At 64.5% G+C, this 24607-nt stretch overlaps 1 protein-coding gene across 46 annotated transcripts in view; it reads right to left on the bottom strand.

Moving 5' to 3' along the window:
- SCRIB (scribble planar cell polarity protein) overlaps nucleotides 1-24607 on the bottom strand; it is a 264687-nt gene that overhangs the window by 133614 nt on the left and 106466 nt on the right. For 45 of the 46 annotated variants that reach the window (XM_075919859.1, XM_075919864.1, XM_075919865.1 and 42 more), the window contains 6 exons: nucleotides 15907-15987; nucleotides 10814-11071; nucleotides 10483-10593; nucleotides 5594-5770; nucleotides 3827-3943; nucleotides 1782-1970 (listed from right to left, as the gene is read on the bottom strand). In XM_075919859.1, the coding sequence (XP_075775974.1) occupies nucleotides 1782-1970; nucleotides 3827-3943; nucleotides 5594-5770; nucleotides 10483-10593; nucleotides 10814-11071; nucleotides 15907-15987 (933 nt within the window). The remainder of the gene's footprint in view (nucleotides 1-1781; nucleotides 1971-3826; nucleotides 3944-5593; nucleotides 5771-10482; nucleotides 10594-10813; nucleotides 11072-15906; nucleotides 15988-24607) is intronic. The other variant, XM_075919855.1, reaches the window with a different exon arrangement.

The following is a 24607-nucleotide window of genomic DNA, read 5'->3' as shown; positions in this document are numbered from 1 at the left end:
TCAGTTCTCAGCCCCATGGGAATGTCAAGAATGGTATTGGGCCAGTATGCACACACCTGGTAAACAACTGTAGTATAACTAGCGTAGGGAGTCCCATGCCCAGTGAGTCTCACCTCGGAGAGTACCCTGGATTCCCCCCAGCTGGAGCCACGTCCACTGTGGCCTGGTGCAAGCTAACAGGAATGGGACTCCCCGCAGACTGAAGGGGCGTAAGCATTTCCAAGTGCCGGATGCTCGCTTTCTGCATTGCTCTACCTGTGCTTACTGGCGTATTCCTTTGCAGTAGCTGAGTAACCATCTGGCAGTATTAGCCAGCCATAGCAGTGCTATAGTGAGATTAATAAAAGCAACTATCCCTGATTGACTCTGTCTTGAAGCAAATCCGTAATCTGGCTGGGCCCTGGCCCTGTGACTTGACAAGGCTCATCGATGGCTGTTACCCAGGCTGGGCAGGAATGGGTCCCCAGCCTCTGTTTCTCTGGAAGTGGGAGATGGGGGAGGGATCACGTGAGGATTCCGTTGTGTTCCCTCCCTCCGGGGCACCTGGCGCTGGCCACTGCCGCAGACAGGCTACTGGGCTAGATGGAACTTTGGTCTGACCCAGTCTGGCTGTTCTCATGGTCTTATCTCTCTCCTGGATGTCTCAACATGGCCCAACAAGAGCTCCTGATCTGCCCTCCCATGCCACACCTTCACAGCCACAGTGCTGAATGCCACCAGCCTCCGTGACACGCAGGCCTGAAAAGTGGGGGCTGTGGCTCTGCTGTCTCTCCAGCCCCCCATGGTCAGGTCAAGCTCCAATCCACCCCTTTTGTCCACCAAAACATCTCTGAGATCCAACCTCTTCTTCCTGTCCATGAAGCTAATACTCCCATCTTCATCACTGCAGCCTCCTACAAATCCACCCCCCGGTCCTTACAAAACCCAGCTGCTAAGATCTTCTTTGCCTGTTGCTCTGACCACCTCCCTCCCCGCCGCTTCCTGTACATCACCTTCATCTCGACCTCTCCATACTTGTCTGCCCCGTCTTGGGTCACAGGGTCCCTGACGTCTCACCTTCACCAGCATTCCTCACGGCCTGTTGCCAGCTTCTCCCAAACATACTTCATTCGAATTGCCCCACTGACACAGAGCCCCTTCCCCACACTGCTGTGCAGACCCCTGCCCTGTCCTGCTCGAAATCCACCTCTAGTGCTGCACCACTCCTGAGAACTGGCTTCGGATGGGTTAAAAGCCACTGCTGCGTAACAGGGCTCTGCTCTCCAGAACCTTCTGGACAGTGGAATCAACCCTCTGACCTGAAAGTCTAGAACCACAGGAGAAGCCTCGCGTCAGGCAACCTTCCCCGTGCGTGCACCAGGCTCCTTCTCCCTCCCCTGCCAGTGCCAACACAAGGACCCGCCACGCGTGCACTAGCTTGGAGGTGGCAGTTGTGTGTCGCCGCGTGTAGCTGTGTGTCGCTGCGTGCAGTTGTGTGTCGCCGCGTGCAGTTGTGTGTCGCCGCGTGTAGCTGTGTGTCGCCGCGTGTAGCTGTGTGTCGCCGCGTGCAGCTGTGTGTCGCCGCGTGCAGTTGTGTGTCGCCGCGTGTAGCTGTGTCGCCGCGTGCAGTTGTGTGTCCCTGCGTGTAGCTGTGTGTCCCCGCGTGTAGCTGTGTGTCCCCGCGTGTAGCTGTGTGTCCCCGCGTGTAGCTGTGTGTCGCTGCATGGGCATACAAAGACAGGATTTCTTGCGGAGGAACCCATCTGCCACATGGCTCTTCATGGCCCTACCCAGGCTCTCACCTCGATTGCAGCTGCGGCCTTGGGGTCAAAGCCATCACACACAAGCACAAGGAGCTTGTCACCCACACTGCGTAGGATCTGCACAGCCTCAGTGTGCGTCATTCCCAGCAGGCTCTGGTGATTCACCTCCAGGATCCGAAGCCCCACCTTCAGCCGGCCATCCCGGGCAGCAGCCCCAGAGGAGCTCACCTGGAAGGGATACGAGAGCTGGTGAGCAGCAGGGAGTCTGGGGAGGGAAGGTCACTGCAGGCAGGCAGGAGGGAAATCGGGCACCCACGTGTTTGTGCAGGGGAGCGAGCACAAGAGAGCGCTGAAAGGCAAGCGCTCGCAGCCCCTTGGGAGAGCGGGACAGGAGAGCGACTCCAGCCCGTTCCTGGTGTGGAGAGCGGCCATGCAGAGCTCTCCCCCGTGACTTTCCGCAGAGGAAATGCCCCAGTCTCCTCCACCCGGAAGGGGGGGCGCCCCCCCGTGACTCCTCCACCCAGAAGGGGGAGTGTCCCCCCGTGACTCCTCCACCCGGAAGGGGGGCCCCCCCTGTGACTCTCCAACCCGGAAGGGGGGGCCCCCCCGTGACTCCTCCACCCGGAAGGGAGGGCGCCCCCCCGTGACTCCTGAACCCGGAAGGGGAAGCGCCCCCCCCGTGACTCCCGAACCCGGAAGGGGGGCCCCCCCTGTGACTCCCCAACCCGGAAGGGGGAGCGCCCCCCCCGTGACTCCCCAACCCGGAAGGGGGAGCGCCCCCCCCCGTGACTCCCGAACCCAGAAGGGGGAGTGTCCCCCCGTGACTCCTCCAACCCGGAAGGGGGGCCCCCCCTGTGACTCTCCAACCCGGAAGGGGGGGCCCCCCCCGTGACTCCTCCACCCGGAAGGGGAAGCATCCCCCCGTGACTCCTCCACCCGGAAGGGGGAGCGCCCCCCCCGTGACTCCTCCACCCGGAAGGGGGAGCGCCCCCCCCCGTGACTCCCGAACCCAGAAGGGAGAGCGCCCCCCCCGTGACTCCTCCACCCGGAAGGGGGGGCCCCCCCATGACTCCTCCACCCGGAAGGGGGGGCGCCCCCCCGTGACTCCCGAACCCAGAAGGGAGAGCGTCCCCCCGTGACTCCTCCACCCGGAAGGGGGGGGCGCCCCCCCGTGACTCCCGAACCCAGAAGGGAGAGCGTCCCCCCATGACTCCTCCACCCGGAAGGGGGGGCCCCCCCCGTGACTCCCGAACCCAGAAGGGAGAGCGCCCCCCCGTGACTCCTCCACCCGGAAGGGGGGGCGCCCCCCCGTGACTCCTCCACCCGGAAGGGGGGGGGCGCCCCCCCGTGACTCCTCCACCCGGAAGGGGGGGGCGCCTCCCCGTGACTCCTCCACCCGGAAGGGGGGGCGCCCCCCCGTGACTCCTCCACCCGGAAGGGGGGGCGCCCCCCCGTGACTCCCGAACCCAGAAGGGAGAGCGCCCCCCCATGACTCCTCCACCTGGAAGGGGGGGCGCCCCCCCGTGACTCCTCCACCCGGAAGGGGGGGGCGCCCCCCCGTGACTCCTCCACCCGGAAGGGGGGGGCGCCCCCCCCGTGACTCCTCCACCCGGAAGGGGGGGCGCCCCCCCGTGACTCCTCCACCCGGAAGGGGGGGCGCCCCCCCGTGACTCCTCAGCGTGGGGGGGCAGCGCTCATGCACAACAGCGGGTGGGGGGCGCAAGGGGAGCGGCTTGCCCACAACTTGGCCCACAGAGGCTGGGGGGGCCAGGGAGCGCAGCAGCTGAAGTGTGTGCAAAGTGAAGGGCTCACATGCCATTCCTCGGGCGGGGGGAGCAGGAAAACGTTCCCACAATCCCTGGGAGCACTCCCGTGCATTCCTGGGAGGGGGGGAGCTCTGGGAGACGCAGGCACTCCGGGGAGATGGGGACGCCGGGTGGGGTCCAGCGGGAGGAACACACAAGCATGCTTCCGTGGGCGGGGCGGGAGCAAACGGGGATCACGTGCGAATGGGGAGGAGGCCAATTTCCAGCAGGAACTTTCTGCCTAGCAGCCCCTGCTGTGCGGAGCACTCAGCACTGCACCTTGGAGATGAAGATGCCCTCATCGGTGGGGTCAAAGGGGTTCCCAGCATGACCTTTCGCTCCCCCCCGAATGCTGATGCCCAGCTTTTCCCCAGGAGCCTTCTCAATGCAGATCTCCTGCGGACAAAAGGAAGGTCATTGTTCCCTCTGATTTCACTTGGGCTGGAAATGTGGCTGGCCGCGGGGGGGGGGCAGAGGGTCAGGTTGTGACCTGGGGCTGGGGACTGCGGTGCAGGATCTGGAAGGGGGTATGGTTTCAGGAGGGGGGCAGAGGCTTTGCGTTATGTGGGGTAGGAGGGCAGCAGTGAAGGGGCAGAGGGCTAGAGGGAGGGAGGGGCTGGAACACCAGAGGCAGGAGACTTAGGGTACGTCTAGACTACAGGCTTTTGTCGACAGATACTGTCGACAAAACTTCTGTCAACAAAGAGCGTCTACGCTACATTCGGTTCTGTCGACAAAGAGCGTCTACACTACATTCGGTTCTGTCGACAAAGAGCGTCTACGCTACATTCGGTTCTGTCGACAAAGAGCGTCTACGCTACATTCGGTTCTGTCAACAAAGAGCGTCTACGCTACATTCGGTTCTGTCGACAAAGAGCGTCTACACTACATTCAGTTCTGTCGACAAAGAGTCTACGCTACATTCGGTTCTGTCGACAAAGAGCATCTACAAAGAGCGTCTACACTACATTCAGTTCTGTCGACAAAGAGTCTACGCTACATTCGGTTCTGTCGACAAAGAGCATCTACAAAGAGCGTCTACACTACATTCAGTTCTGTCGACAAAGAGAGTCTACGCTACATTCGGTTCTGTCGACAAAGAGCGTCTACACTACATTCAGTTCTGTCGACAAAGAGAGTCTACGCTACATTCGGTTCTGTCGACAAAGAGCGTCTACGCTACATTCGGTTCTGTCGACAAAGAGCGTCTACGCTACATTCGGTTCTGTCGACAAAGAGCGTCTACACTACATTCAGTTCTGTCGACAAAGAGAGTCTACGCTACATTCGGTTCTGTCGACAAAGAGCGTCTACGCTACATTCGGTTCTGTCGACAAAGAGCATCTACAAAGAGCGTCTACACTACATTCAGTTCTGTCGACAAAGAGAGTCTACGCTACATTCGGTTCTGTCGACAAAGAGCGTCTACGCTACATTCGGTTCTGTCGACAAAGAGCGTCTACGCTACATTCGGTTCTGTCGACAAAGCAAGCTGCTTTGTCGAGATGGTAGTGTAGACGCAAAGGACAGTTTAGATGCAATAACACCTTCTGTCGACAGAAGGCGTTATGCCTCGTAAAATGAGGTTTACTAGCGTCGACAAAGTTCTGTCGCCGTTATGACGTTATGTCGACAGAACTCAGTGGTAGTGTAGACGCAGGTATAGTTTTGTCGACAAAACTCTGTAGTCTAGACACACCCCTACTGGGCAACTCCCAGCCAGTAGTAGCCCAGCATGTTTCTCAGGCCACCTCCTGCTCTAAGCTCAGCTAGAGCAGGGACTGCCTGCTGCAGGACAGAGTGCCCTAGGGAGCCAGGGCAGGCGCCCAAGGAACATGTCTCCCCACAAGCAGGGTCATTTAACGGTACCCACGGGAGCCCTGCGCCTGCTCCACATCCCGCCTCCCTTGCTGCATTTCCTAATGCGGAGCGCCCAGAGCGCAGCCTGTGACTTCTCCTGCACGCTCTTTCGCTAGCTGAGGTGCCAGGCCGTGCTCGGCCCAGGGCTACGCTCCCACCAGGGCCCCTCTGCTCTCCAGAACCTACCTGCATGCCAGGGGGCGGAGGGTCTCGTCTCACCAGCATGCTCAGCGCCTGTGTGCTGGACAGCAGGGCGTTCACAGCCTCCTGGTGGGTAGCATGGCGCAGGTCAATCGTGTTAACCTCCAGGATCCTGTCCCCCACTCGCAGGCCGCTGCGGGATGCCAGCCCATGTGGAATGACCTGCAGACAGGCACTGAAATTACAGCCGGAAACGGGCTGTGACTGGAGCAGACATCCGTCCCCTAACAGAGCGGTGGATGTCGCCACAGGCGCCCTGAGCCGGCACCAGCCAGCTGTGAGATAAGGCTCAGAACTGCCCTAGGAAACCACAAGGGTCTCCTCCCACGGCCCCTGAGCTGCAAGCACCCCGACACCCCCAGACTCCTCCCACGGCCGCTGAGCTGCAAGCACCCCGACACCCCCAGACTCCTCCCACGGCCCCTGAGCTGCAAGCACCCCGACACCCCCAGACTCCTCCCACGGCCGCAGAGCTGCAAGCACCCCGACACCCCCAGACTCCTCCCACGGCCCCTGAGCTGCAAACACCCCGACACCCCCAGACTCCTCCCACGGCCCCTGAGCTGCAAACACCCCGACACCCCCAGACTCCTCCCACGGCCCCTGAGCTGCAAGCACCCCGACACCCCCAGACTCCTCCCACGGCCGCTGAGCTGCCAACACCCCGACACCCCAAGACTCCTCCCACGGCCCCTGAGCTGCAAACACCCCGACACCCCCAGACTCCTCCCACGGCCCCTGAGCTGCAAGCACCCCGACACCCCCAGACTCCTCCCAGGGCCCCTGAGCTGCCAACACCCCGACACCCCCAGACTCCTCCCACGGCCCCTGAGCTGCAAGCACCCCGCCACCCCCAGACTCCTCCCACGGCCGCTGAGCTGCCAACACCCCGACACCCCCAGACTCCTCCCACGGCCCCTGAGCTGCAAGCACCCCGACACCCCCAGACTCCTCCCACGGCCCCTGAGCTGCAAACACCCCGACACCCCCAGACTCCTCCCACGACCGCAGAGCTGCCAACACCCCGACACCCCCAGACTCCTCCCACGGCCCCTGAGCTGCAAGCACCCCGACACCCCCAGACTCCTCCCACGGCCGCTGAGCTGCCAACACCCCGACACCCCCAGACTCCTCCCACGGCCCCTGAGCTGCAAACACCCCGACACCCCCAGACTCCTCCCACGGCCGCAGAGCTGCCAACACCCCGACACCCCCAGACTCCTCCCACGGCCCCTGGGCTGCCAACACCCCGACACCCCCAGACTCCTCCCACGGCCCCTAAGCTGCAAACACCCCGACACCCCCAGACTCCTCCCACGGCCGCTGAGCTGCAAACACCCCGACACCCCCAGACTCCTCCCACGGCCCCTGAGCTGCCAACACCCCGACACCCCCAGACTCCTCCCACGGCCCCTGAGCTGCCAACACCCCGACACTCCCAGACTCCTCCCACGGCCCCTGAGCTGCCAACACCCCGACACCCCCAGACTCCTCCCACGGCCCCTGAGCTGCAAGCACCCCGACACCCCCAGACTCCTCCCACGGCCGCAGAGCTGCCAACACCCCGACACCCCCAGACTCCTCCCACGGCCCCTGAGCTGCAAACACCCCGACACCCCCAGACTCCTCCCACGGCCCCTGAGCTGCAAACACCCCGACACCCCCAGACTCCTCCCACGGCCCCTGAGCTGCAAACACCCCGACACCCCCAGACTCCTCCCACGGCCCCTGAGCTGCCAACACCCCGACACTCCCAGACTCCTCCCACGACCGCAGAGCTGCCAACACCCCGACACCCCCAGACTCCTCCCACGGCCCCTGGGCTGCCAACACCCCGACACCCCCAGACTCCTCCCACGGCCCCTGAGCTGCAAACACCCCGACACCCCCAGACTCCTCCCACGGCCCCTGAGCTGCAAACACCCCGACACCCCCAGACTCCTCCCACGGCCCCTGAGCTGCAAACACCCCGACACCCCCAGACTCCTCCCACGGCCCCTGAGCTGCAAGCACCCCGACACCCCCAGACTCCTCCCACGGCCCCTGAGCTGCAAACACCCCGACATCCCCAGACTCCTCCCACGGCCCCTGAGCTGCAAACACCCCGGCACCCCCAGACTCCTCCCACGGCCCCTGAGCTGCAAACACCCCGACATCCCCAGACTCCTCCCACGGCCCCTGAGCTGCAAACACCCCGACACCCCCAGACTCCTCCCACGGCCGCTGAGCTGCAAGCACCCCGCCACCCCCAGACTCCTCCCACGGCCCCTGAGCTGCAAGCACCCCGACACCCCCAGACTCCTCCCACGGCCGCTGAGCTGCAAACACCCCGACACCCCCAGACTCCTCCCACGGCCCCTGAGCTGCCAACACCCCGACATCCCCAGACTCCTCCCACGGCCCCTGAGCTGCAAACACCCCGACACCCCCAGACTCCTCCCACGGCCCCTGAGCTGCAAACACCCCGACACCCCCAGACTCCTCCCACGGCCGCAGAGCTGCCAACACCCCGACACCCCCAGACTCCTCCCAGGGCCCCTGAGCTGCAAACACCCCGACATCCCCAGACTCCTCCCACGACCCCTGAGCTGCAAACACCCCGCCACCCCCAGACTCCTCCCACGGCCCCTGAGCTGCAAACACCCCGACACCCCCAGACTCCTCCCACGGCCCCTGAGCTGCAAGCACCCCGACACCCCCAGACTCCTCCCACGGCCCCTGAGCTGCAAACACCCCGACAACCCCAGACTCCTCCCACGGCCCCTGAGCTGCAAACACCCCGACACCCCCAGACTCCTCCCACGGCCCCTGAGCTGCCAACACCCCGACATCCCCAGACTCCTCCCACGGCCCCTGAGCTGCAAACACCCCGACACTCCTCAGACTCCTCCCACGGCCCCTGAGCTGCAAGCACCCCGACACCCCCAGACTCCTCCCACGGCCCCTGAGCTGCAAACACCCCGACACCCCCAGACTCCTCCCACGGCCCCTGAGCTGCAAACACCCCGACACCCCCAGACTCCTCCCACGGCCCCTGAGCTGCAAACACCCCGACACCCCCAGACTCCTCCCACGGCCCCTGAGCTGCAAGCACCCCGACACCCCCAGACTCCTCCCACGGCCCCTGAGCTGCAAGCACCCCGACACCCCCAGACTCCTCCCACGGCCCCTGAGCTGCCAACACCCCGACACCCCCAGACTCCTCCCACGGCCCCTGAGCTGCAAACACCCCGACACCCCCAGACTCCTCCCACGGCCCCTGAGCTGCAAACACCCCGACATCCCCAGACTCCTCCCACGGACCCTGAGCTGCAAGCACCCCGACACCCCCAGACTCCTCCCACGGCCCCTGAGCTGCCAACACCCCGACACCCCCAGACTCCTCCCACGGCCCCTGAGCTGCAAACACCCCGACACCCCCAGACTCCTCCCACGGCCCCTGAGCTGCAAACACCCCGACACCCCCAGACTCCTCCCACGGCCCCTGAGCTGCAAACACCCCGACACCCCCAGACTCCTCCCACGGCCCCTGAGCTGCCGACACCCCCAGACTCCTCCCACGGCCCCTGAGCTGCAAACACCCCGACACCCCCAGACTCCTCCCACGGCCCCTGAGCTGCAAACACCCCGACATCCCCAGACTCCTCCCACGGCCCCTGAGCTGCAAACACCCCGACACCCCCAGACTCCTCCCACTTCCCCTGAGCTGCCAAACGCCCCGACACCCCCCAGACTCCTCCCACTGACCCAAGACACCTCCATGGAGAAGCAGCTCAGGAAATCCAAACCGTCCACATTTGAGCTGTCTGAAAACGAGGCCGTTCCATCTCCTGCCCTCACTGCCCCGTTTCCAGAGGCATTTGCACCCTCCCGGAGCACTGGTTCTCAAGCCGTGGGTCAAGACCCTCGTGTGGACCATGGCCCTGTTCAAGGGGTCGGCAGGCTGGGGTCTGGGGCTGAAGCGTGAGACTCACTGCCCCGGGCCAAAGCTGAGGCCTTCACCTGGTTGCTGGGCTCAGCTCACAGGGCCTCTGCCTGCTTTGGCTTTGCTCCCTCCCCTCACTTGAGTGGCAGGGCTTGGCAGGGGTCAGGCTGCGTCCCCACTGGGGTTGTGCACGGGGCCGGACTAACCATGCAGCTCAGAAGGCCAGAGCCTTAGGCCCTGCTGCTCCGGGAGGGGGCGAGAGAGGGGGACTGAGCTTGCTGACAACGCCCTGCTGCAACCTGGCACACTCCTGCCAGCAGGAGAGACAAGGCAAAGCAGCCCCCTGAGGCTCAGGAGCCCCCGAGGGGGACAGCAAGCAACACTGGTAGGAACCGGGGGAGACTTCTGCAATTGCCATGAGAGTCTTTCATGACTCTTGGGCGAATGCCATCGGGTCCCGGTGGCTTGTTCCTGGGAAGTTTATCAATTTGTTCCAACACCTCCTCTAATGACACCTCAGTCTGAGACAATTCCTCAGATGTGTCACCTACAAGAACGGTTCAGGTCTGGGAATCTCCAGCATCCTCAGCCATGAAGACTAAAGCAAAGAATTCATGTAGTGTCTCCACAACAACTATCGTCTCTGCGGGCTCTTAGCATCTTGACTGTCCCCGGACCCCTGGTTGTTTGGCCGGCTTCCTGCTTCTGCTGTTAAAAACCAGTTTGCTGTTTCTTTGTGAATTTTTGGCCAGCTGCTCTTCACACTCCTTTTTGGCTTTCCTTAGTATATTTTACACTTCATTGACAGCGTCCATGCTCCTTTCTCTTTTCCTCACTCGGATTTAACTTCCCCTTTTCAAATGACGCCGCCGTTGTATCTCTCACTGCTGCTTTTACCTGGCTGTGAAGCTGCGGGGGCACTTTTCTGGCTGCTAACGTGGGTTCCTACCTTTGAGATAAAGACACCTGGCTCCTGAATCCCAAATGGGTGGCTCGAGTGGTCGCTGCCTCCAACAATGCTGAGCCCCAAGGGCCCCCCAGCTTTGATCAGACAGATCTCCTGCAGGAAACAAAAGCGTGCAGCCAGGGAGAGGGCAAGGAGAGCCTATGCTTAGATAACTTCGCAGAGCCTCCACCCCCAGAACCAGGGACCCTGCTTGGGAAGGAACATGAAGGAGGCTCCCGCAACACAGGGGAGACCTGGCCACTTACCAACAGCCCAACAACACAGTGGGGCAGCTTAGAACCCCAGCACCCCAAATCCCAACAGCCAGCCTTACCTCGATGGGGTACTGGTCCTCCAGGCCTTTGGACAGATGGTCCCTTTGCAGCAGAGCCGTCTCCTCCGGCGGGCTCTCGCCATGGCTGGAGGGTGGTGGTGGGGAGTGTGCGCGCCCTCGCTGCGCCACAGGCGAGTCTCCCTCGCTGAGCTGCTCTGCACCCTCTCTCTCTACCAGCAGCGCGATGGTGGGGGAGGATGCGGTAAGCAGTGCTACTGCCTGATCATGCCTGGCTTCTGTCATGTCTACCCCATTGATCTAGAACAACCCGCAAACCCAGCGTCAGCACTCCCTGCCCTGAGCAGCACCTGGGAGCCCAGCCCTCGGGGAACGGACCCAGCCCCCTGAGCCGAAGCACTACGCACGTCCCCTTCCCTAGAGGGCTGAGCCGTGGGCGGAGTAGCAGCCAGGGCCTCCGCAATGTATCGAGAGAGCTTCCTGGGGTCCCACCACACAAGCCAGTCATCCCCGCAACTCCGCCTCCCACACCCAGCCTTCCTGCGAGATCCCAAGGCCAGGCCCAGCGTGGGAAGAGGCTGGCAGCACTGCCACATTCAGAAGGAAACGCATTGCTCTAGCAATAACTTCCATTATTCCTGTGGGCACCATAGTTCTAAAGCACCCGCTGGGCCTGCCACCCCCAGGCAGAGAGCCGCCACGCCGGGCCGCCCTGGAGGCAGTGAGGAGCTTCTGCCTCTCTCCACGAGCAGAGTGGGTCCTCCTGGTGGCCCCTCAGCACCACTGGGCTCTGCCCTCCTAGGTGTCATGGCAGCACGGTTCCTTCCGCCTGCCTGCCAAGGGCCCTGGGGAGCCACCAGGGCTCCCAGAGATTTGTCATGTCCCAGACACGCAGGGTCAGCTAGAAATGAGAAAGCCGCTAATCCCTAACTCTGCACCAGAAAAATGCTCCCAGCCAGAGCCAGGCAGGCAGACGGGGCCTGCTGCGCCCTCCCAGCACGTCCCAACTAGCATCAGCCTCATCACTCCAGAGAGCAAACTCTGCGCCCGTCTCAGCCACAGGACCCCACCCGTGAGACACCGTCTGGCATCCATCTCCATCACCTCCCGCCCAGAGCCATTTTCCCAAGCGCACCGCAGCCTGGGGGCTCTCTCGGCACAGAGCCTTGGGATCACCCTGAGTAAGAGAGACGGGGAGAGAGAGAGCTCTCCCCAAACACAGCGGGGTGGAGAACAGACGCCCAGCAGCTGCACCAGAGCAGCCTCAGCCCAGAGGTGCGGAGCAGCTGAAGTGGCCCAGTGACCAGGGAAAGGGAGAGCTGCCAGCTGCCCTCTGGGCAAGCAACTCCTGTGCCACAAGAGGCCTGGGCTCCTATTCTATCTCCTCCAGGCCAGCACCCAATCGCCATCTCTGCCGCTGCTCTCTCACTTCCATCTGCTGCGTCCTCAATCCCTCTGCCCCCCCCGGCGCCTGGCCTTGTGTCCCCAGTCTGGGCTCCCTGCCCTCCATCCTAGGTCTCTTTGCCCTGTGTTCCCGGCCCTGTACCTCTCCCATATTCCAGCTCCCTGCCTTGGGTCTCCAGTCCTGTGCCATCCACTACTACTTGGGACCCGCTCCAATATGCCTTCTGCTCTTCATTCTATCTCCTCTGGCCTGTCCCCTTCAGCTTGGAGGGTTCTGGTTACCTTCTCATGCACACAGCCATTGGGCAGGGATATTACGCACAGCAAAGGAGAGAGAGCGCTCAGAACAGGGATGAGGACCAGAGAGTTAGGGTCTGTCTACACTACCCCCCAGTTCGAACTAGGGTGGGTAATGTAGTCATACGGACTTGCAAATGAAGCCCGGGATTTGAATTTCCCGGGCTTCATTTGCATAAAGCCGGGCGCCGCCATTTTTAAATGGCCACTAGTGTGGACTCCATGCTTCCTTACTCCTCGTGAACGGTACTCCTCGAATAACGGTAGTTCGGACCAGGAAGCCTAGTTCGAACTACCTAGTTCGTGCCCCGTGCAGCCGCGGGCACGGAGTCTGCACTAGCGGACATTTAAAAATGGCAGCGCCCGGCTTTATGCAAATGAAGCCCGGGAAATTCAAATCCGTATGACTACATTACCCCGCTAGTTCGAACTAGAGTGGTAGTGTAGACAGACCCTTAGTAGCCAACCACAGGCATGTTTCTGGGATGTTCAGTTTGGTTGGGTCCCTCATTCCACACACTCAAAGCCCCCTGCAGAGGGCCGGGCAGCCTCCCCTGGTGCAGAAGGGTGCGAGGGTTTTGAGGACAAGGATGAGAGCAGGAGGCTGCGCTGTATTTCTTTTCTCAGCAGAATACAAGCCCCTTAGGACTGGCGGAAGCTAGGGCCTAAGACTGGCACCATGGGCAGCGGATGCGTGCTCTTCCTCCCAGAGCCATGCATTGGCATCTGCCTGCTTCCCAGGGCCGGACGGAGGCATGGGCGAGCCGGGCAGCTGCCCAGGGCGCCAACCGATGGGGGCGCCTGATGGCAGCTGTAAGGGGCGTGCGGCGTCCCTTACAGCTGCCATCGGGCGGCACACGCCTGGCTCCCGCAGCGCCGGCCCACCCGCATCCCCGCGGCACCGGCCAGCAGCACCCTTTCCCCCACGGCCATGGGGCCCTACATGGCCCGGCGCATACGCCAGCAGCGACAACTGTGCCGGACGGGGCTGCACTTGCACCGTGCACCCTGAGGGCGGGCCCCAGGCTGCACGCCAGCGGCTGTGGCTGGGCCGCGCATGCGCCGTGCGCCCCGGGGACAGGCCTGTGCACCCTAGGGAGGCAGGCCCATGCATGCGCCGTGCCCTTAGGGGCGGTGCCGTACGCCCGTGCCCGGTGCGCCAGAATGCCTCGGGCCGGCTCTGCTGCTTCCATTTGCCTGTCCGCTGCCCATGGTGTGCCACGATTCAGACCCTGGTCATATGTGGGCATGCACTGGATGGTCACCTACTGAGTGTCTGCCCAGGAAGGACGGCAGGTGTCTTTGGAAGGCTCAGACTAACAGGGGCCTCTTGCTGGTCAAGGGGCTGCATTTTGACCTGGACTCTCACATTTCAGAGGCTGAGAGCAAGTCATCAAACCCAAAGGAAGAATTAGAAACATGCAGTCCCATAGCCTTGCAGTCCCACAAGGCCAAGCTGGCTCCTGGGCATTCTGCCTTGGGCTCCAATTCCTAGAGCAGAGGTTTTAGGGTCAGGGGCCACTGACCCACAGAAAATCAGCCAGGAGCCACACACGAGAGAGAAACAGAACAACAGACCCAACGTGGCCCTGACTGAGGAGAAAGCCACTCCCACATTCCCCTCGCACCCCAGAGCGTGGCAGGGGCCAGCCTAGGAAATGTTGTGTGCTCCAGCCCCACAGGGGGATAGCGGAGGAGCTGGGGAGGGGCCCTGAGCCTCGGGAGTTGGATCCAGACAAGTCAGGGGCCACAGGCCTGAGATTCCCACCCCTATCTCAGAGCTCCACAGACTTGCCAGGGAGCGGGACCATCACAGCTCTAAAGACACTTAGCAGGTGGGGATCAAATCCCAGCCCACAGGGCCACTGGAAGTGTCTGTGGAGAGATGCCACCCTGGCAGCACCGCAAACGGGGGGAGGCAGCTCCTGTCAGGAGCAGCCGAGGCCTGCAAAGGCGTGGCGACGGCCGGAGCAGGAGAGCCGCGGTCTCTGCGCTGGAACCGCCCTCACCCGGGCCCCAAGTGCTAGAGCACGATGGTGCCCAGCAGGGGCCATCGGCTCAGATGAGCAGGAACGTGCCAGTGGAGGATGAGGAAGCCGCTTTCCCTAGCCAAGCACTTCTGGTGTCACCGAGACCAGGGGCTCTCGCTCCTCCCAGAGCCTGCCTTGCCGTGCGAAGTGTCAGCCATGAAGACACACAAGCGTCACGGCACACTAGTGCCCACGGTGGCGCGCTTGCTCCTGTTCCCACCGTCAGCCCATCGGAATACAAACATGGCACTTCCATTTCAGGGCAGCAGAAACAAGCCACTGTCTGAAATCGGAGCCTGGCCTGACTGTGCTAGTGCTTCCGTGCCAGCTGGACAACTCGCCAACCAGCTAAGGGAGCGAATGTACCCGTGGGAAGCCATCTGAGTGACCACGGGGCTTACACGCCCTGACCAAAAGCCTGAGCCGACTGATGGCAGTAAGGCCTGTGTGTGCACTGAAGCCAAGCACCCTTCCCCTGCACGCCCTGCTCCAGGCGCAGAATGTTCTAGGGAGCAGCCTCCCACACGGGAGGGCCGACGTAGCCTCATCTCCCCGCCCTGCGGAGGCACATTGCACTTTGGCCCGCAGCTCGGGGGGTCCAGCTACACAACCCTTCCCCGCAGTATGCAGACAGCCCGCCAGGCGGCTCCAGCTCAGTTCTGGCAGAAGAGGGAGGGGGAGGCTCTGGGCCGCCCCAGCCCTACGCGAGGAAAGAGGGTGCCAGGCCCAGCCCAGAGCCGCTGAGGTGTCGGGAGAGAGGGAGAACAGTGCAGCCCCAGGCCCAGGGATAGAGCAGACAGAAGCCAGCACTGACAAGGCCGTATCAGTGCTTACCCGCGCCAGCAAGACACCAACCACCAGCACCGGGAGGCAGGAGCTTCCATTCACTCAAGGCAGCATGCGAGCGTGGGAAAGGGGTGGCTCAGATTAGCAGAGGCACGAGGTCAGAGCAGAGGTGGGATCCGTGTCCCTGGCACAAGCAGCAGCAGGAACCGGGGGCCAAAGCCCCGGGAAAACGTCCCCTCCCCTCCCGCTCCAGCCTACACTGCGCACCTGGCTTTCCGGGGGAAGAACTGAGTCCCTGGTCCCTGGGGAGCCCAACGGGGGAGCCGCACCCACCTACCCAGCGCTGGAGCCACAACTCCCCCGTGCGGCTGGAGGGGCTCAGCCAGGCGCTGCGGTGCCACCGCTTGCTGGGAAGCCATGCCGAGAGCCGGCCCCGGCTGGGGACAGGCTGGGACAGCGTGAGCAGGGCCTAGGAGCCCAGAGGTCACGAAAAAAGGAGACAGAGCCCTGGAGCGGGGGCCGCGGAGGGGCAGTGGGATCTGCTTTCCTTGCTCCGCTGGACGGCAGGCTCCCGGAGAAACGCCTCCCCCACCGCTGCCTCGGGGCCCAGGCACTCACCGAGATGACCCGGTCTCCAACGCGCAGGGTCCCGTCCCGATGGGCCGCACCCCCCTCTGCGATCCGCGAGATAAAGATTCCCTGAAACAGCCACAGGAGTCAAGCATCACCGGGCCCGGCGTGTGCAGAGCCCCTTCCCGTTGCCGCCAGCGTCCCAGCTCCTGCGCCCGCCCCCTTCCAAAGCCCTGTCTCTGCCCGTTCCCTCCCTCCCCGCTGCCCCTCTCAGCCCCTGCGGAGCCTCTGCTGCCAGGAAACCCTGACTCAGCGAGGAGCTCAAAATACACACGGCCAGAGACGAGGGAGCCAGGCCTGAATGGGACCGAGCCCACTGCCAGCCCTGCCTGCCCCAGACCCCACGACACCTCACCAGAGCGCAGGGAGACGTCACCTGCCTCGGCCCACAGAGACACCCGGGGTGCGCTCCCCGCCCTGTGCCCACCCGCCCGGCAGAGAGAAACGGGCTGAGATCCCCTTCCCCGCACCGCCCGGTCTGCAGAGAGAAACGGGCTGAGATCCCCTTCCCTGCACCCCCTGGCCTGCAGAGAGAAACGGGCTGAGATCCCCTTCCCCGCACCCCCTGGCCTGCAGAGAGAAACGGGCTGAGATCCCCTTCCCCGCACCCCCTGGCCTGCAGAGAGAAACGGGCTGAGATCCCCTTCCCCGCACCGCCCGGTCTGCAGAGAGAAACGGGCTGAGATCCCCTTCCCCGCACCGCCGGGCCTGCAGAGAGAAACGGGCTGAGATCCCCTTCCCCGCACCCCCTGGTCTGCAGAGAGAAACGGGCTGAGATCCCCTTCCCCGCACCGCCCGGTCTGCAGAGAGAAACGGGCTGAGATCCCCTTCCCCGCACCGCCTGGCCTGCAGAGAGAAACGGGCTGAGATCCCCTTCCCCGCACCCCCTGGCCTGCAGAGAGAAACGGGCTGAGATCCCCTTCCCCGCACCGCCCGGTCTGCAGAGAGAAACGGGCTGAGATCCCCTTCCCCGCACCCCCTGGCCTGTAGAGAGAAACGGGCTGAGATCCCCTTCCCCGCACCGCCCGGTCTGCAGAGAGAAACGGGCTGAGATCCCCTTCCCCGCACCGCCTGGCCTGTAGAGAGAAACGGGCTGAGATCCCCTTCCCCGCACCCCCTGGCCTGCAGAGAGAAACGGGCTGAGATCCCCTTCCCCGCACCGCCCGGTCTGCAGAGAGAAACGGGCTGAGATCCCCTTCCCCGCACCCCCTGGCCTGCAGAGAGAAACGGGCTGAGATCCCCTTCCCCGCACCCCCTGGCCTGCAGAGAGAAACGGGCTGAGATCCCCTTCCCCGCACCCCCTGGCCTGCAGAGAGAAACGGGCTGAGATCCCCTTCCCCGCACCGCCTGGCCTGCAGAGAGAAACGGGCTGAGATCCCCTTCCCCGCACCCCCTGGTCTGCAGAGAGAAACGGGCTGAGATCCCCTTCCCTGCACCGCCCGGTCTGCAGAGAGAAACGGGCTGAGATCCCCTTCCCCGCACCCCCTGGCCTGCAGAGAGAAACGGGCTGAGATCCCCTTCCCCGCACCGCCCGGTCTGCAGAGAGAAACGGGCTGAGATCCCCTTCCCCGCACCCCCTGGCCTGCAGAGAGAAACGGGCTGAGATCCCCTTCCCCGCACCCCCTGGCCTGCAGAGAGAAACGGGCTGAGATCCCCTTCCCCGCACCCCCTGGCCTGCAGAGAGAAACGGGCTGAGATCCCCTTCCCCGCACCCCCTGGCCTGCAGAGAGAAACGGGCTGAGATCCCCTTCCCCGCACCCCCTGGCTTGCAGAGAGAAACGGGCTGAGATCCCCTTCCCCGCACCCCCTGGCCTGCAGAGAGAAACGGGCTGAGATCCCCTTCCCCGCACCGCCTGGCCTGTAGAGAGAAACGGGCTGAGATCCCCTTCCCCGCACCCCCTGGCCTGCAGAGAGAAACGGGCTGAGATCCCCTTCCCCGCACCCCCTGGTCTGCAGAGAGAAACGGGCTGAGATCCCCTTCCCCGCACCCTCTGGCCTGCAGAGAGAAACGGGCTGAGATCCCCTTCCCCGCACCCCCTGGTCTGCAGAGAGAAACGGGCTGAGATCCCCTTCCCCGCACCCCCTGGCTTGCAGAGAGAAACGGGCTGAGATCCCCTTCCCCGCACCCCCTGGCCTGCAGAGAGAAACGGGCTGAGATCCCCTTCCCCGCACCGCCTGGCCTGCAGAGAGAAACGGGCTGAGATCCCCTTCCCCGCACCCCCTGGCCTGCAGAGAGAAACGGGCTGAGATCCCCTTCCCCGCACCCCCTGGCCTGCAGAGAGAAACGGGCTGAGATCCCCTTCCCCGCACCCCCTGGCCTGTAGAGAGAAACGGGCTGAGATCCCCTTCCCCGCACCGCCTGGCCTGCAGAGAGAAACGGGCTGAGATCCCCTTCCCCGCACCCCCTGGCCTGCAGAGAGAAACGGGCTGAGATCCCCTTCCCCGCACCGCCCGGTCTGCAGAGAGAAACGGGCTGAGATCCCCTTCCCCGCACCCCCTGGCCTGTAGAGAGAAACGGGCTGAGATCCCCTTCCCCGCACCGCCTGGCCTGCAGAGAGAAACGGGCTGAGATCCCCTTCCCCGCACCCCCTGGCCTGCAGAGAGAAACGGGCTGAGATCCCCTTCCCCGCACCGCCCGGTCTGCAGAGAGAAACGGGCTGAGATCCCCTTCCCCGCACCCCCTGGCCTGTAGAGAGAAACGGGCTGAGATCCCCTTCCCCGCACCCCCTGGCCTGCAGAGAGAAACGGGCTGAGATCCCCTTCCCCGCACCCCCTGGTCTGCAGAGAGAAACGGGCTGAGATCCCCTTCCCCGCACCCCCTGGCCTGTAGAGAGAAACGGGCTGAGATCCCCTTCCCCGCACCCCCTGGTCTGCAGAGAGAAACGGGCTGAGATCCCCTTCCCCGCACCCCCTGGCCTGCAGAGAGAAACGGGCTGAGATCCCCTTCCCCGCACCCCCTGGCCTGCAGAGAGAAACGGGCTGAGATCCCCTTCCCCGCACCCCCTGGCCTGCAGAGAGAAACGGGCTGAGATCCCCTTCCCCGCACCCCCTGGCCTGCAGAGAGAAACGGGCTGAGATCCCCTTCCCCGCACCTCCTGGCCTGCAGAGAGAAACGGGCTGAGATCCCCTTCCCCGCACCGCCTGGCCTGCAGAGAGAAACGGGCTGAGATCCCCTTCCCCGCACCCCCTGGCCTGTAGAGAGAAACGGGCTGAGATCCCCTTCCCCGCACGGCCTGGTCTGCAGAGAGAAACGGGCTGAGATCCCCTTCCCCGCACCCCCTGGCCTGCAGAGAGAAACGGGCTGAGATCCCCTTCCCCGCACCCCCTGGCCTGCAGAGAGAAACGGGCTGAGATCCCCTTCCCCGCATCCCCTGGCCTGCAGAGAGAAACGGGCTGAGATCCCCTTCCCCGCACCGCCTGGCCTGCAGAGAGAAACGGGCTGAGATCCCCTTCCCCGCACCCCCTGGCCTGCAGAGAGAAACGGGCTGAGATCCCCTTCCCCGCACCGCCTGGCCTGCAGAGAGAAACGGGCTGAGATCCCCTTCCCCGCACCGCCTGGCCTGCAGAGAGAAACGGGCTGAGATCCCCTTCCCCGCACCCCCTGGCCTGCAGAGAGAAACGGGCTGAGATCCCCTTCCCCGCACCGCCTGGCCTGTAGAGAGAAACGGGCTGAGATCCCCTTCCCCGCACCCCCTGGCCTGCAGAGAGAAACGGGCTGAGATCCCCTTCCCCGCACCCCCTGGCCTGCAGAGAGAAACGGGCTGAGATCCCCTTCCCCGCACCCCCTGGCCTGCAGAGAGAAACGGGCTGAGATCCCCTTCCCCGCACCGCCTGGCCTGCAGAGAGAAACGGGCTGAGATCCCCTTCCCCGCACCCCCTGGTCTGCAGAGAGAAACGGGCTGAGATCCCCTTCCCCGCACCCCCTGGCCTGCAGAGAGAAACGGGCTGAGATCCCCTTCCCCGCACCCCCTGGCCTGCAGAGAGAAACGGGCTGAGATCCCCTTCCCCGCACCCCCTGGCCTGCAGAGAGAAACGGGCTGAGATCCCCTTCCCCGCACCCCCTGGCCTGTAGAGAGAAACGGGCTGAGATCCCCTTCCCCGCACCCCCTGGTCTGCAGAGAGAAACGGGCTGAGATCCCCTTCCCCGCACCCCCTGGCCTGCAGAGAGAAACGGGCTGAGATCCCCTTCCCCGCACCCCCTGGCCTGTAGAGAGAAACGGGCTGAGATCCCCTTCCCCGCACCCCCTGGCCTGCAGAGAGAAACGGGCTGAGATCCCCTTCCCCGCACCGCCCGGTCTGCAGAGAGAAACGGGCTGAGATCCCCTTCCCCGCACCCCCTGGCCTGTAGAGAGAAACGGGCTGAGATCCCCTTCCCCGCACCCTCTGGCCTGCAGAGAGAAACGGGCTGAGATCCCCTTCCCCGCACCCCCTGGCCTGCAGAGAGAAACGGGCTGAGATCCCCTTCCCCGCACCGCCTGGCCTGTAGAGAGAAACGGGCTGAGATCCCCTTCCCCGCACCCCCTGGCCTGCAGAGAGAAACGGGCTGAGATCCCCTTCCCCGCACCGCCTGGCCTGCAGAGAGAAACGGGCTGAGATCCCCTTCCCCGCACCCCCTGGTCTGCAGAGAGAAACGGGCTGAGATCCCCTTCCCCGCACCCCCTGGCCTGCAGAGAGAAACGGGCTGAGATCCCCTTCCCTGCACCCCCTGGCCTGCAGAGAGAAACGGGCTGAGATCCCCTTCCCCGCACCCCCTGGCCTGCAGAGAGAAACGGGCTGAGATCCCCTTCCCCGCACCGCCCGGTCTGCAGAGAGAAACGGGCTGAGATCCCCTTCCCCGCACCCCCTGGCCTGTAGAGAGAAACGGGCTGAGATCCCCTTCCCCGCACCCCCTGGCCTGCAGAGAGAAACGGGCTGAGATCCCCTTCCCCGCACCCCCTGGCTTGCAGAGAGAAACGGGCTGAGATCCCCTTCCCCGCACCGCCTGGCCTGCAGAGAGAAACGGGCTGAGATCCCCTTCCCCGCACGGCCTGGCCTGCAGAGAGAAACGGGCTGAGATCCCCTTCCCCGCACCGCCTGGTCTGCAGAGAGAAACGGGCTGAGATCCCCTTCCCCGCACCCCCGGCCTGCAGAGAGAAACGGGCTGAGATCCCCTTCCCCGCACCCCCTGGCCTGCAGAGAGAAACGGGCTGAGATCCCCTTCCCCGCACCGCCTGGCCTGCAGAGAGAAACGGGCTGAGATCCCCTTCCCCGCACGGCCTGGCCTGCAGAGAGAAACGGGCTGAGATCCCCTTCCCCGCACCCCCTGGCCTGCAGAGAGAAACGGGCTGAGATCCCCTTCCCCGCACCCCCTGGCCTGCAGAGAGAAACGGGCTGAGATCCCCTTCCCCGCACCCCCTGGCCTGCAGAGAGAAACGGGCTGAGATCCCCTTCCCCGCACCCCCTGGTCTGCAGAGAGAAACGGGCTGAGATCCCCTTCCCCGCACCCCCTGGCCTGTAGAGAGAAACGGGCTGAGATCCCCTTCCCCGCACCCCCTGGCCTGCAGAGAGAAACGGGCTGAGATCCCCTTCCCCGCACCCCCTGGTCTGCAGAGAGAAACGGGCTGAGATCCCCTTCCCCGCACCCCCTGGTCTGCAGAGAGAAACGGGCTGAGATCCCCTTCCCCGCACCCCCCTGGCCTGCAGAGAGAAACGGGCTGAGATCCCCTTCCCCGCACCGCCTGGTCTGCAGAGAGAAACGGGCTGAGATCCCCTTCCCCGCACCCCCTGGCCTGCAGAGAGAAACGGGCTGAGATCCCCTTCCCCGCACCCCCTGGCCTGCAGAGAGAAACGGGCTGAGATCCCCTTCCCCGCACCCCCTGGCCTGCAGAGAGAAACGGGCTGAGATCCCCTTCCCCGTACCCCCTGGCCTGTAGAGAGAAACGGGCTGAGATCCCCTTCCCCGCACCCCCTGGCCTGCAGAGAGAAACGGGCTGAGATCCCCTTCCCCGCACCCCCTGGCCTGCAGAGAGAAACGGGCTGAGATCCCCTTCCCCGCACCCCCTGGTCTGCAGAGAGAAACGGGCTGAGATCCCCTTCCCCGCACCCCCTGGCCTGCAGAGAGAAACGGGCTGAGATCCCCTTCCCCGCACCGCCCGGTCTGCAGAGAGAAACGGGCTGAGATCCCCTTCCCCGCACCCCCTGGCCTGTAGAGAGAAACGGGCTGAGATCCCCTTCCCCGCACCCCCTGGCCTGTAGAGAGAAACGGGCTGAGATCCCCTTCCCCGCACCCCCTGGCCTGCAGAGAGAAACGGGCTGAGATCCCCTTCCCCGCACCGCCCGGTCTGCAGAGAGAAACGGGCTGAGATCCCCTTCCCCGCACCCCCTGGCCTGCAGAGAGAAACGGGCTGAGATCCCCTTCCCCGCACCCCCTGGCCTGCAGAGAGAAACGGGCTGAGATCCCCTTCCCCGCACCCCCTGGCCTGCAGAGAGAAACGGGCTGAGATCCCCTTCCCCGCACCGCCTGGCCTGCAGAGAGAAACGGGCTGAGATCCCCTTCCCCGCACGGCCTGGCCTGCAGAGAGAAACGGGCTGAGATCCCCTTCCCCGCACCCCCTGGCCTGCAGAGAGAAACGGGCTGAGATCCCCTTCCCCGCACCCCCTGGCCTGCAGAGAGAAACGGGCTGAGATCCCCTTCCCCGCACCCCCTGGCCTGCAGAGAGAAACGGGCTGAGATCCCCTTCCCCGCACCCCCTGGTCTGCAGAGAGAAACGGGCTGAGATCCCCTTCCCCGCACCCCCTGGCCTGTAGAGAGAAACGGGCTGAGATCCCCTTCCCCGCACCGCCTGGCCTGCAGAGAGAAACGGGCTGAGATCCCCTTCCCCGCACCCCCTGGTCTGCAGAGAGAAACGGGCTGAGATCCCCTTCCCCGCACCCCCTGGTCTGCAGAGAGAAACGGGCTGAGATCCCCTTCCCCGCACCCCCTGGCCTGCAGAGAGAAACGGGCTGAGATCCCCTTCCCCGCACCGCCTGGTCTGCAGAGAGAAACGGGCTGAGATCCCCTTCCCCGCACCCCCTGGCCTGCAGAGAGAAACGGGCTGAGATCCCCTTCCCCGCACCCCCTGGCCTGCAGAGAGAAACGGGCTGAGATCCCCTTCCCCGCACCGCCCGGTCTGCAGAGAGAAACGGGCTGAGATCCCCTTCCCCGCACCGCCTGGTCTGCAGAGAGAAACGGGCTGAGATCCCCTTCCCCGCACCCCCTGGCCTGCAGAGAGAAACGGGCTGAGATCCCCTTCCCCGTACCCCCTGGCCTGTAGAGAGAAACGGGCTGAGATCCCCTTCCCCGCACCCCCTGGCCTGCAGAGAGAAACGGGCTGAGATCCCCTTCCCCGCACCCCCTGGCCTGCAGAGAGAAACGGGCTGAGATCCCCTTCCCCGCACCCCCTGGTCTGCAGAGAGAAACGGGCTGAGATCCCCTTCCCCGCACCCCCTGGCCTGCAGAGAGAAACGGGCTGAGATCCCCTTCCCCGCACCGCCCGGTCTGCAGAGAGAAACGGGCTGAGATCCCCTTCCCCGCACCCCCTGGCCTGTAGAGAGAAACGGGCTGAGATCCCCTTCCCCGCACCCCCTGGCCTGTAGAGAGAAACGGGCTGAGATCCCCTTCCCCGCACCCCCTGGCCTGCAGAGAGAAACGGGCTGAGATCCCCTTCCCCGCACCCCCTGGCCTGCAGAGAGAAACGGGCTGAGATCCCCTTCCCCGCACCCCCTGGCCTGCAGAGAGAAACGGGCTGAGATCCCCTTCCCCGCACCCCCTGGTCTGCAGAGAGAAACGGGCTGAGATCCCCTTCCCCGCACCCCCTGGCCTGCAGAGAGAAACGGGCTGAGATCCCCTTCCCCGCACCCCCTGGCCTGCAGAGAGAAACGGGCTGAGATCCCCTTCCCCGCACCCCCTGGCCTGCAGAGAGAAACGGGCTGAGATCCCCTTCCCCGCACCGCCTGGCCTGCACCCCCCCGTACCCTCCCGCCATCCAAAGCCCCGCACCCCCTGCCCTGCACCCCCCCTCGTACCCTCCCGCCATCCAAAGCCCCGCACCCCCTGCCCTGCACCCCCCTCGTACCCTCCCGCCATCCAAAGCCCCGCACCCCCTGCCCTGCACCCCCCCCTCGTACCCTCCCGCCATCCAAAGCCCCGCACCCCCTGCCCTGCACCCCCCCCTCGTACCCTCCCGCCATCCAAAGCCCCACACCCCTGCCCTGCACCCCCCCTCGTACCCTCCCGCCATCCAAAGCCCCGCACCGCCTGCCCTGCACCCCCCCCCGTACCCTCCGGCCATCCAAAGCCCCGCACCCCCTGCCCTGCACCCCCCCGTACCCTCCCGCCATCCAAAGCCCCGCACCCCCTGCCCTGCACCCCCCCCGTACCCTCCCGCCATCCAAAGCCCCGCACCTCCTGCCCTGCATCCCCCCGTACCCTCCCGCCATCCAAAGCCCCGCACCCCCTGCCCTGCACCCCCCCTCGTACCCTCCCGCCATCCAAAGCCCCGCACCCCCTGCCCTGCACCCCCCCGTACCCTCCCGCCATCCAAAGCCCCGCACCCCCTGCCCTGCACCCCCCCTCGTACCCTCCCGCCATCCAAAGCCCCGCACCCCCTGCCCTGCACCCCCCCAGTACCCTCCCGCCATCCAAAGCCCCGCACCCCCTGGCCTGCACCCC

Source organism: Pelodiscus sinensis, chromosome 2 (genome assembly GCF_049634645.1).
Source record: "Pelodiscus sinensis isolate JC-2024 chromosome 2, ASM4963464v1, whole genome shotgun sequence".
Taxonomy (NCBI): Eukaryota; Metazoa; Chordata; order Testudines; family Trionychidae; genus Pelodiscus; species Pelodiscus sinensis.
Note: the sequence above shows the minus strand (reverse complement) of the source record. Positions and strands in the feature narration are given on the sequence as shown.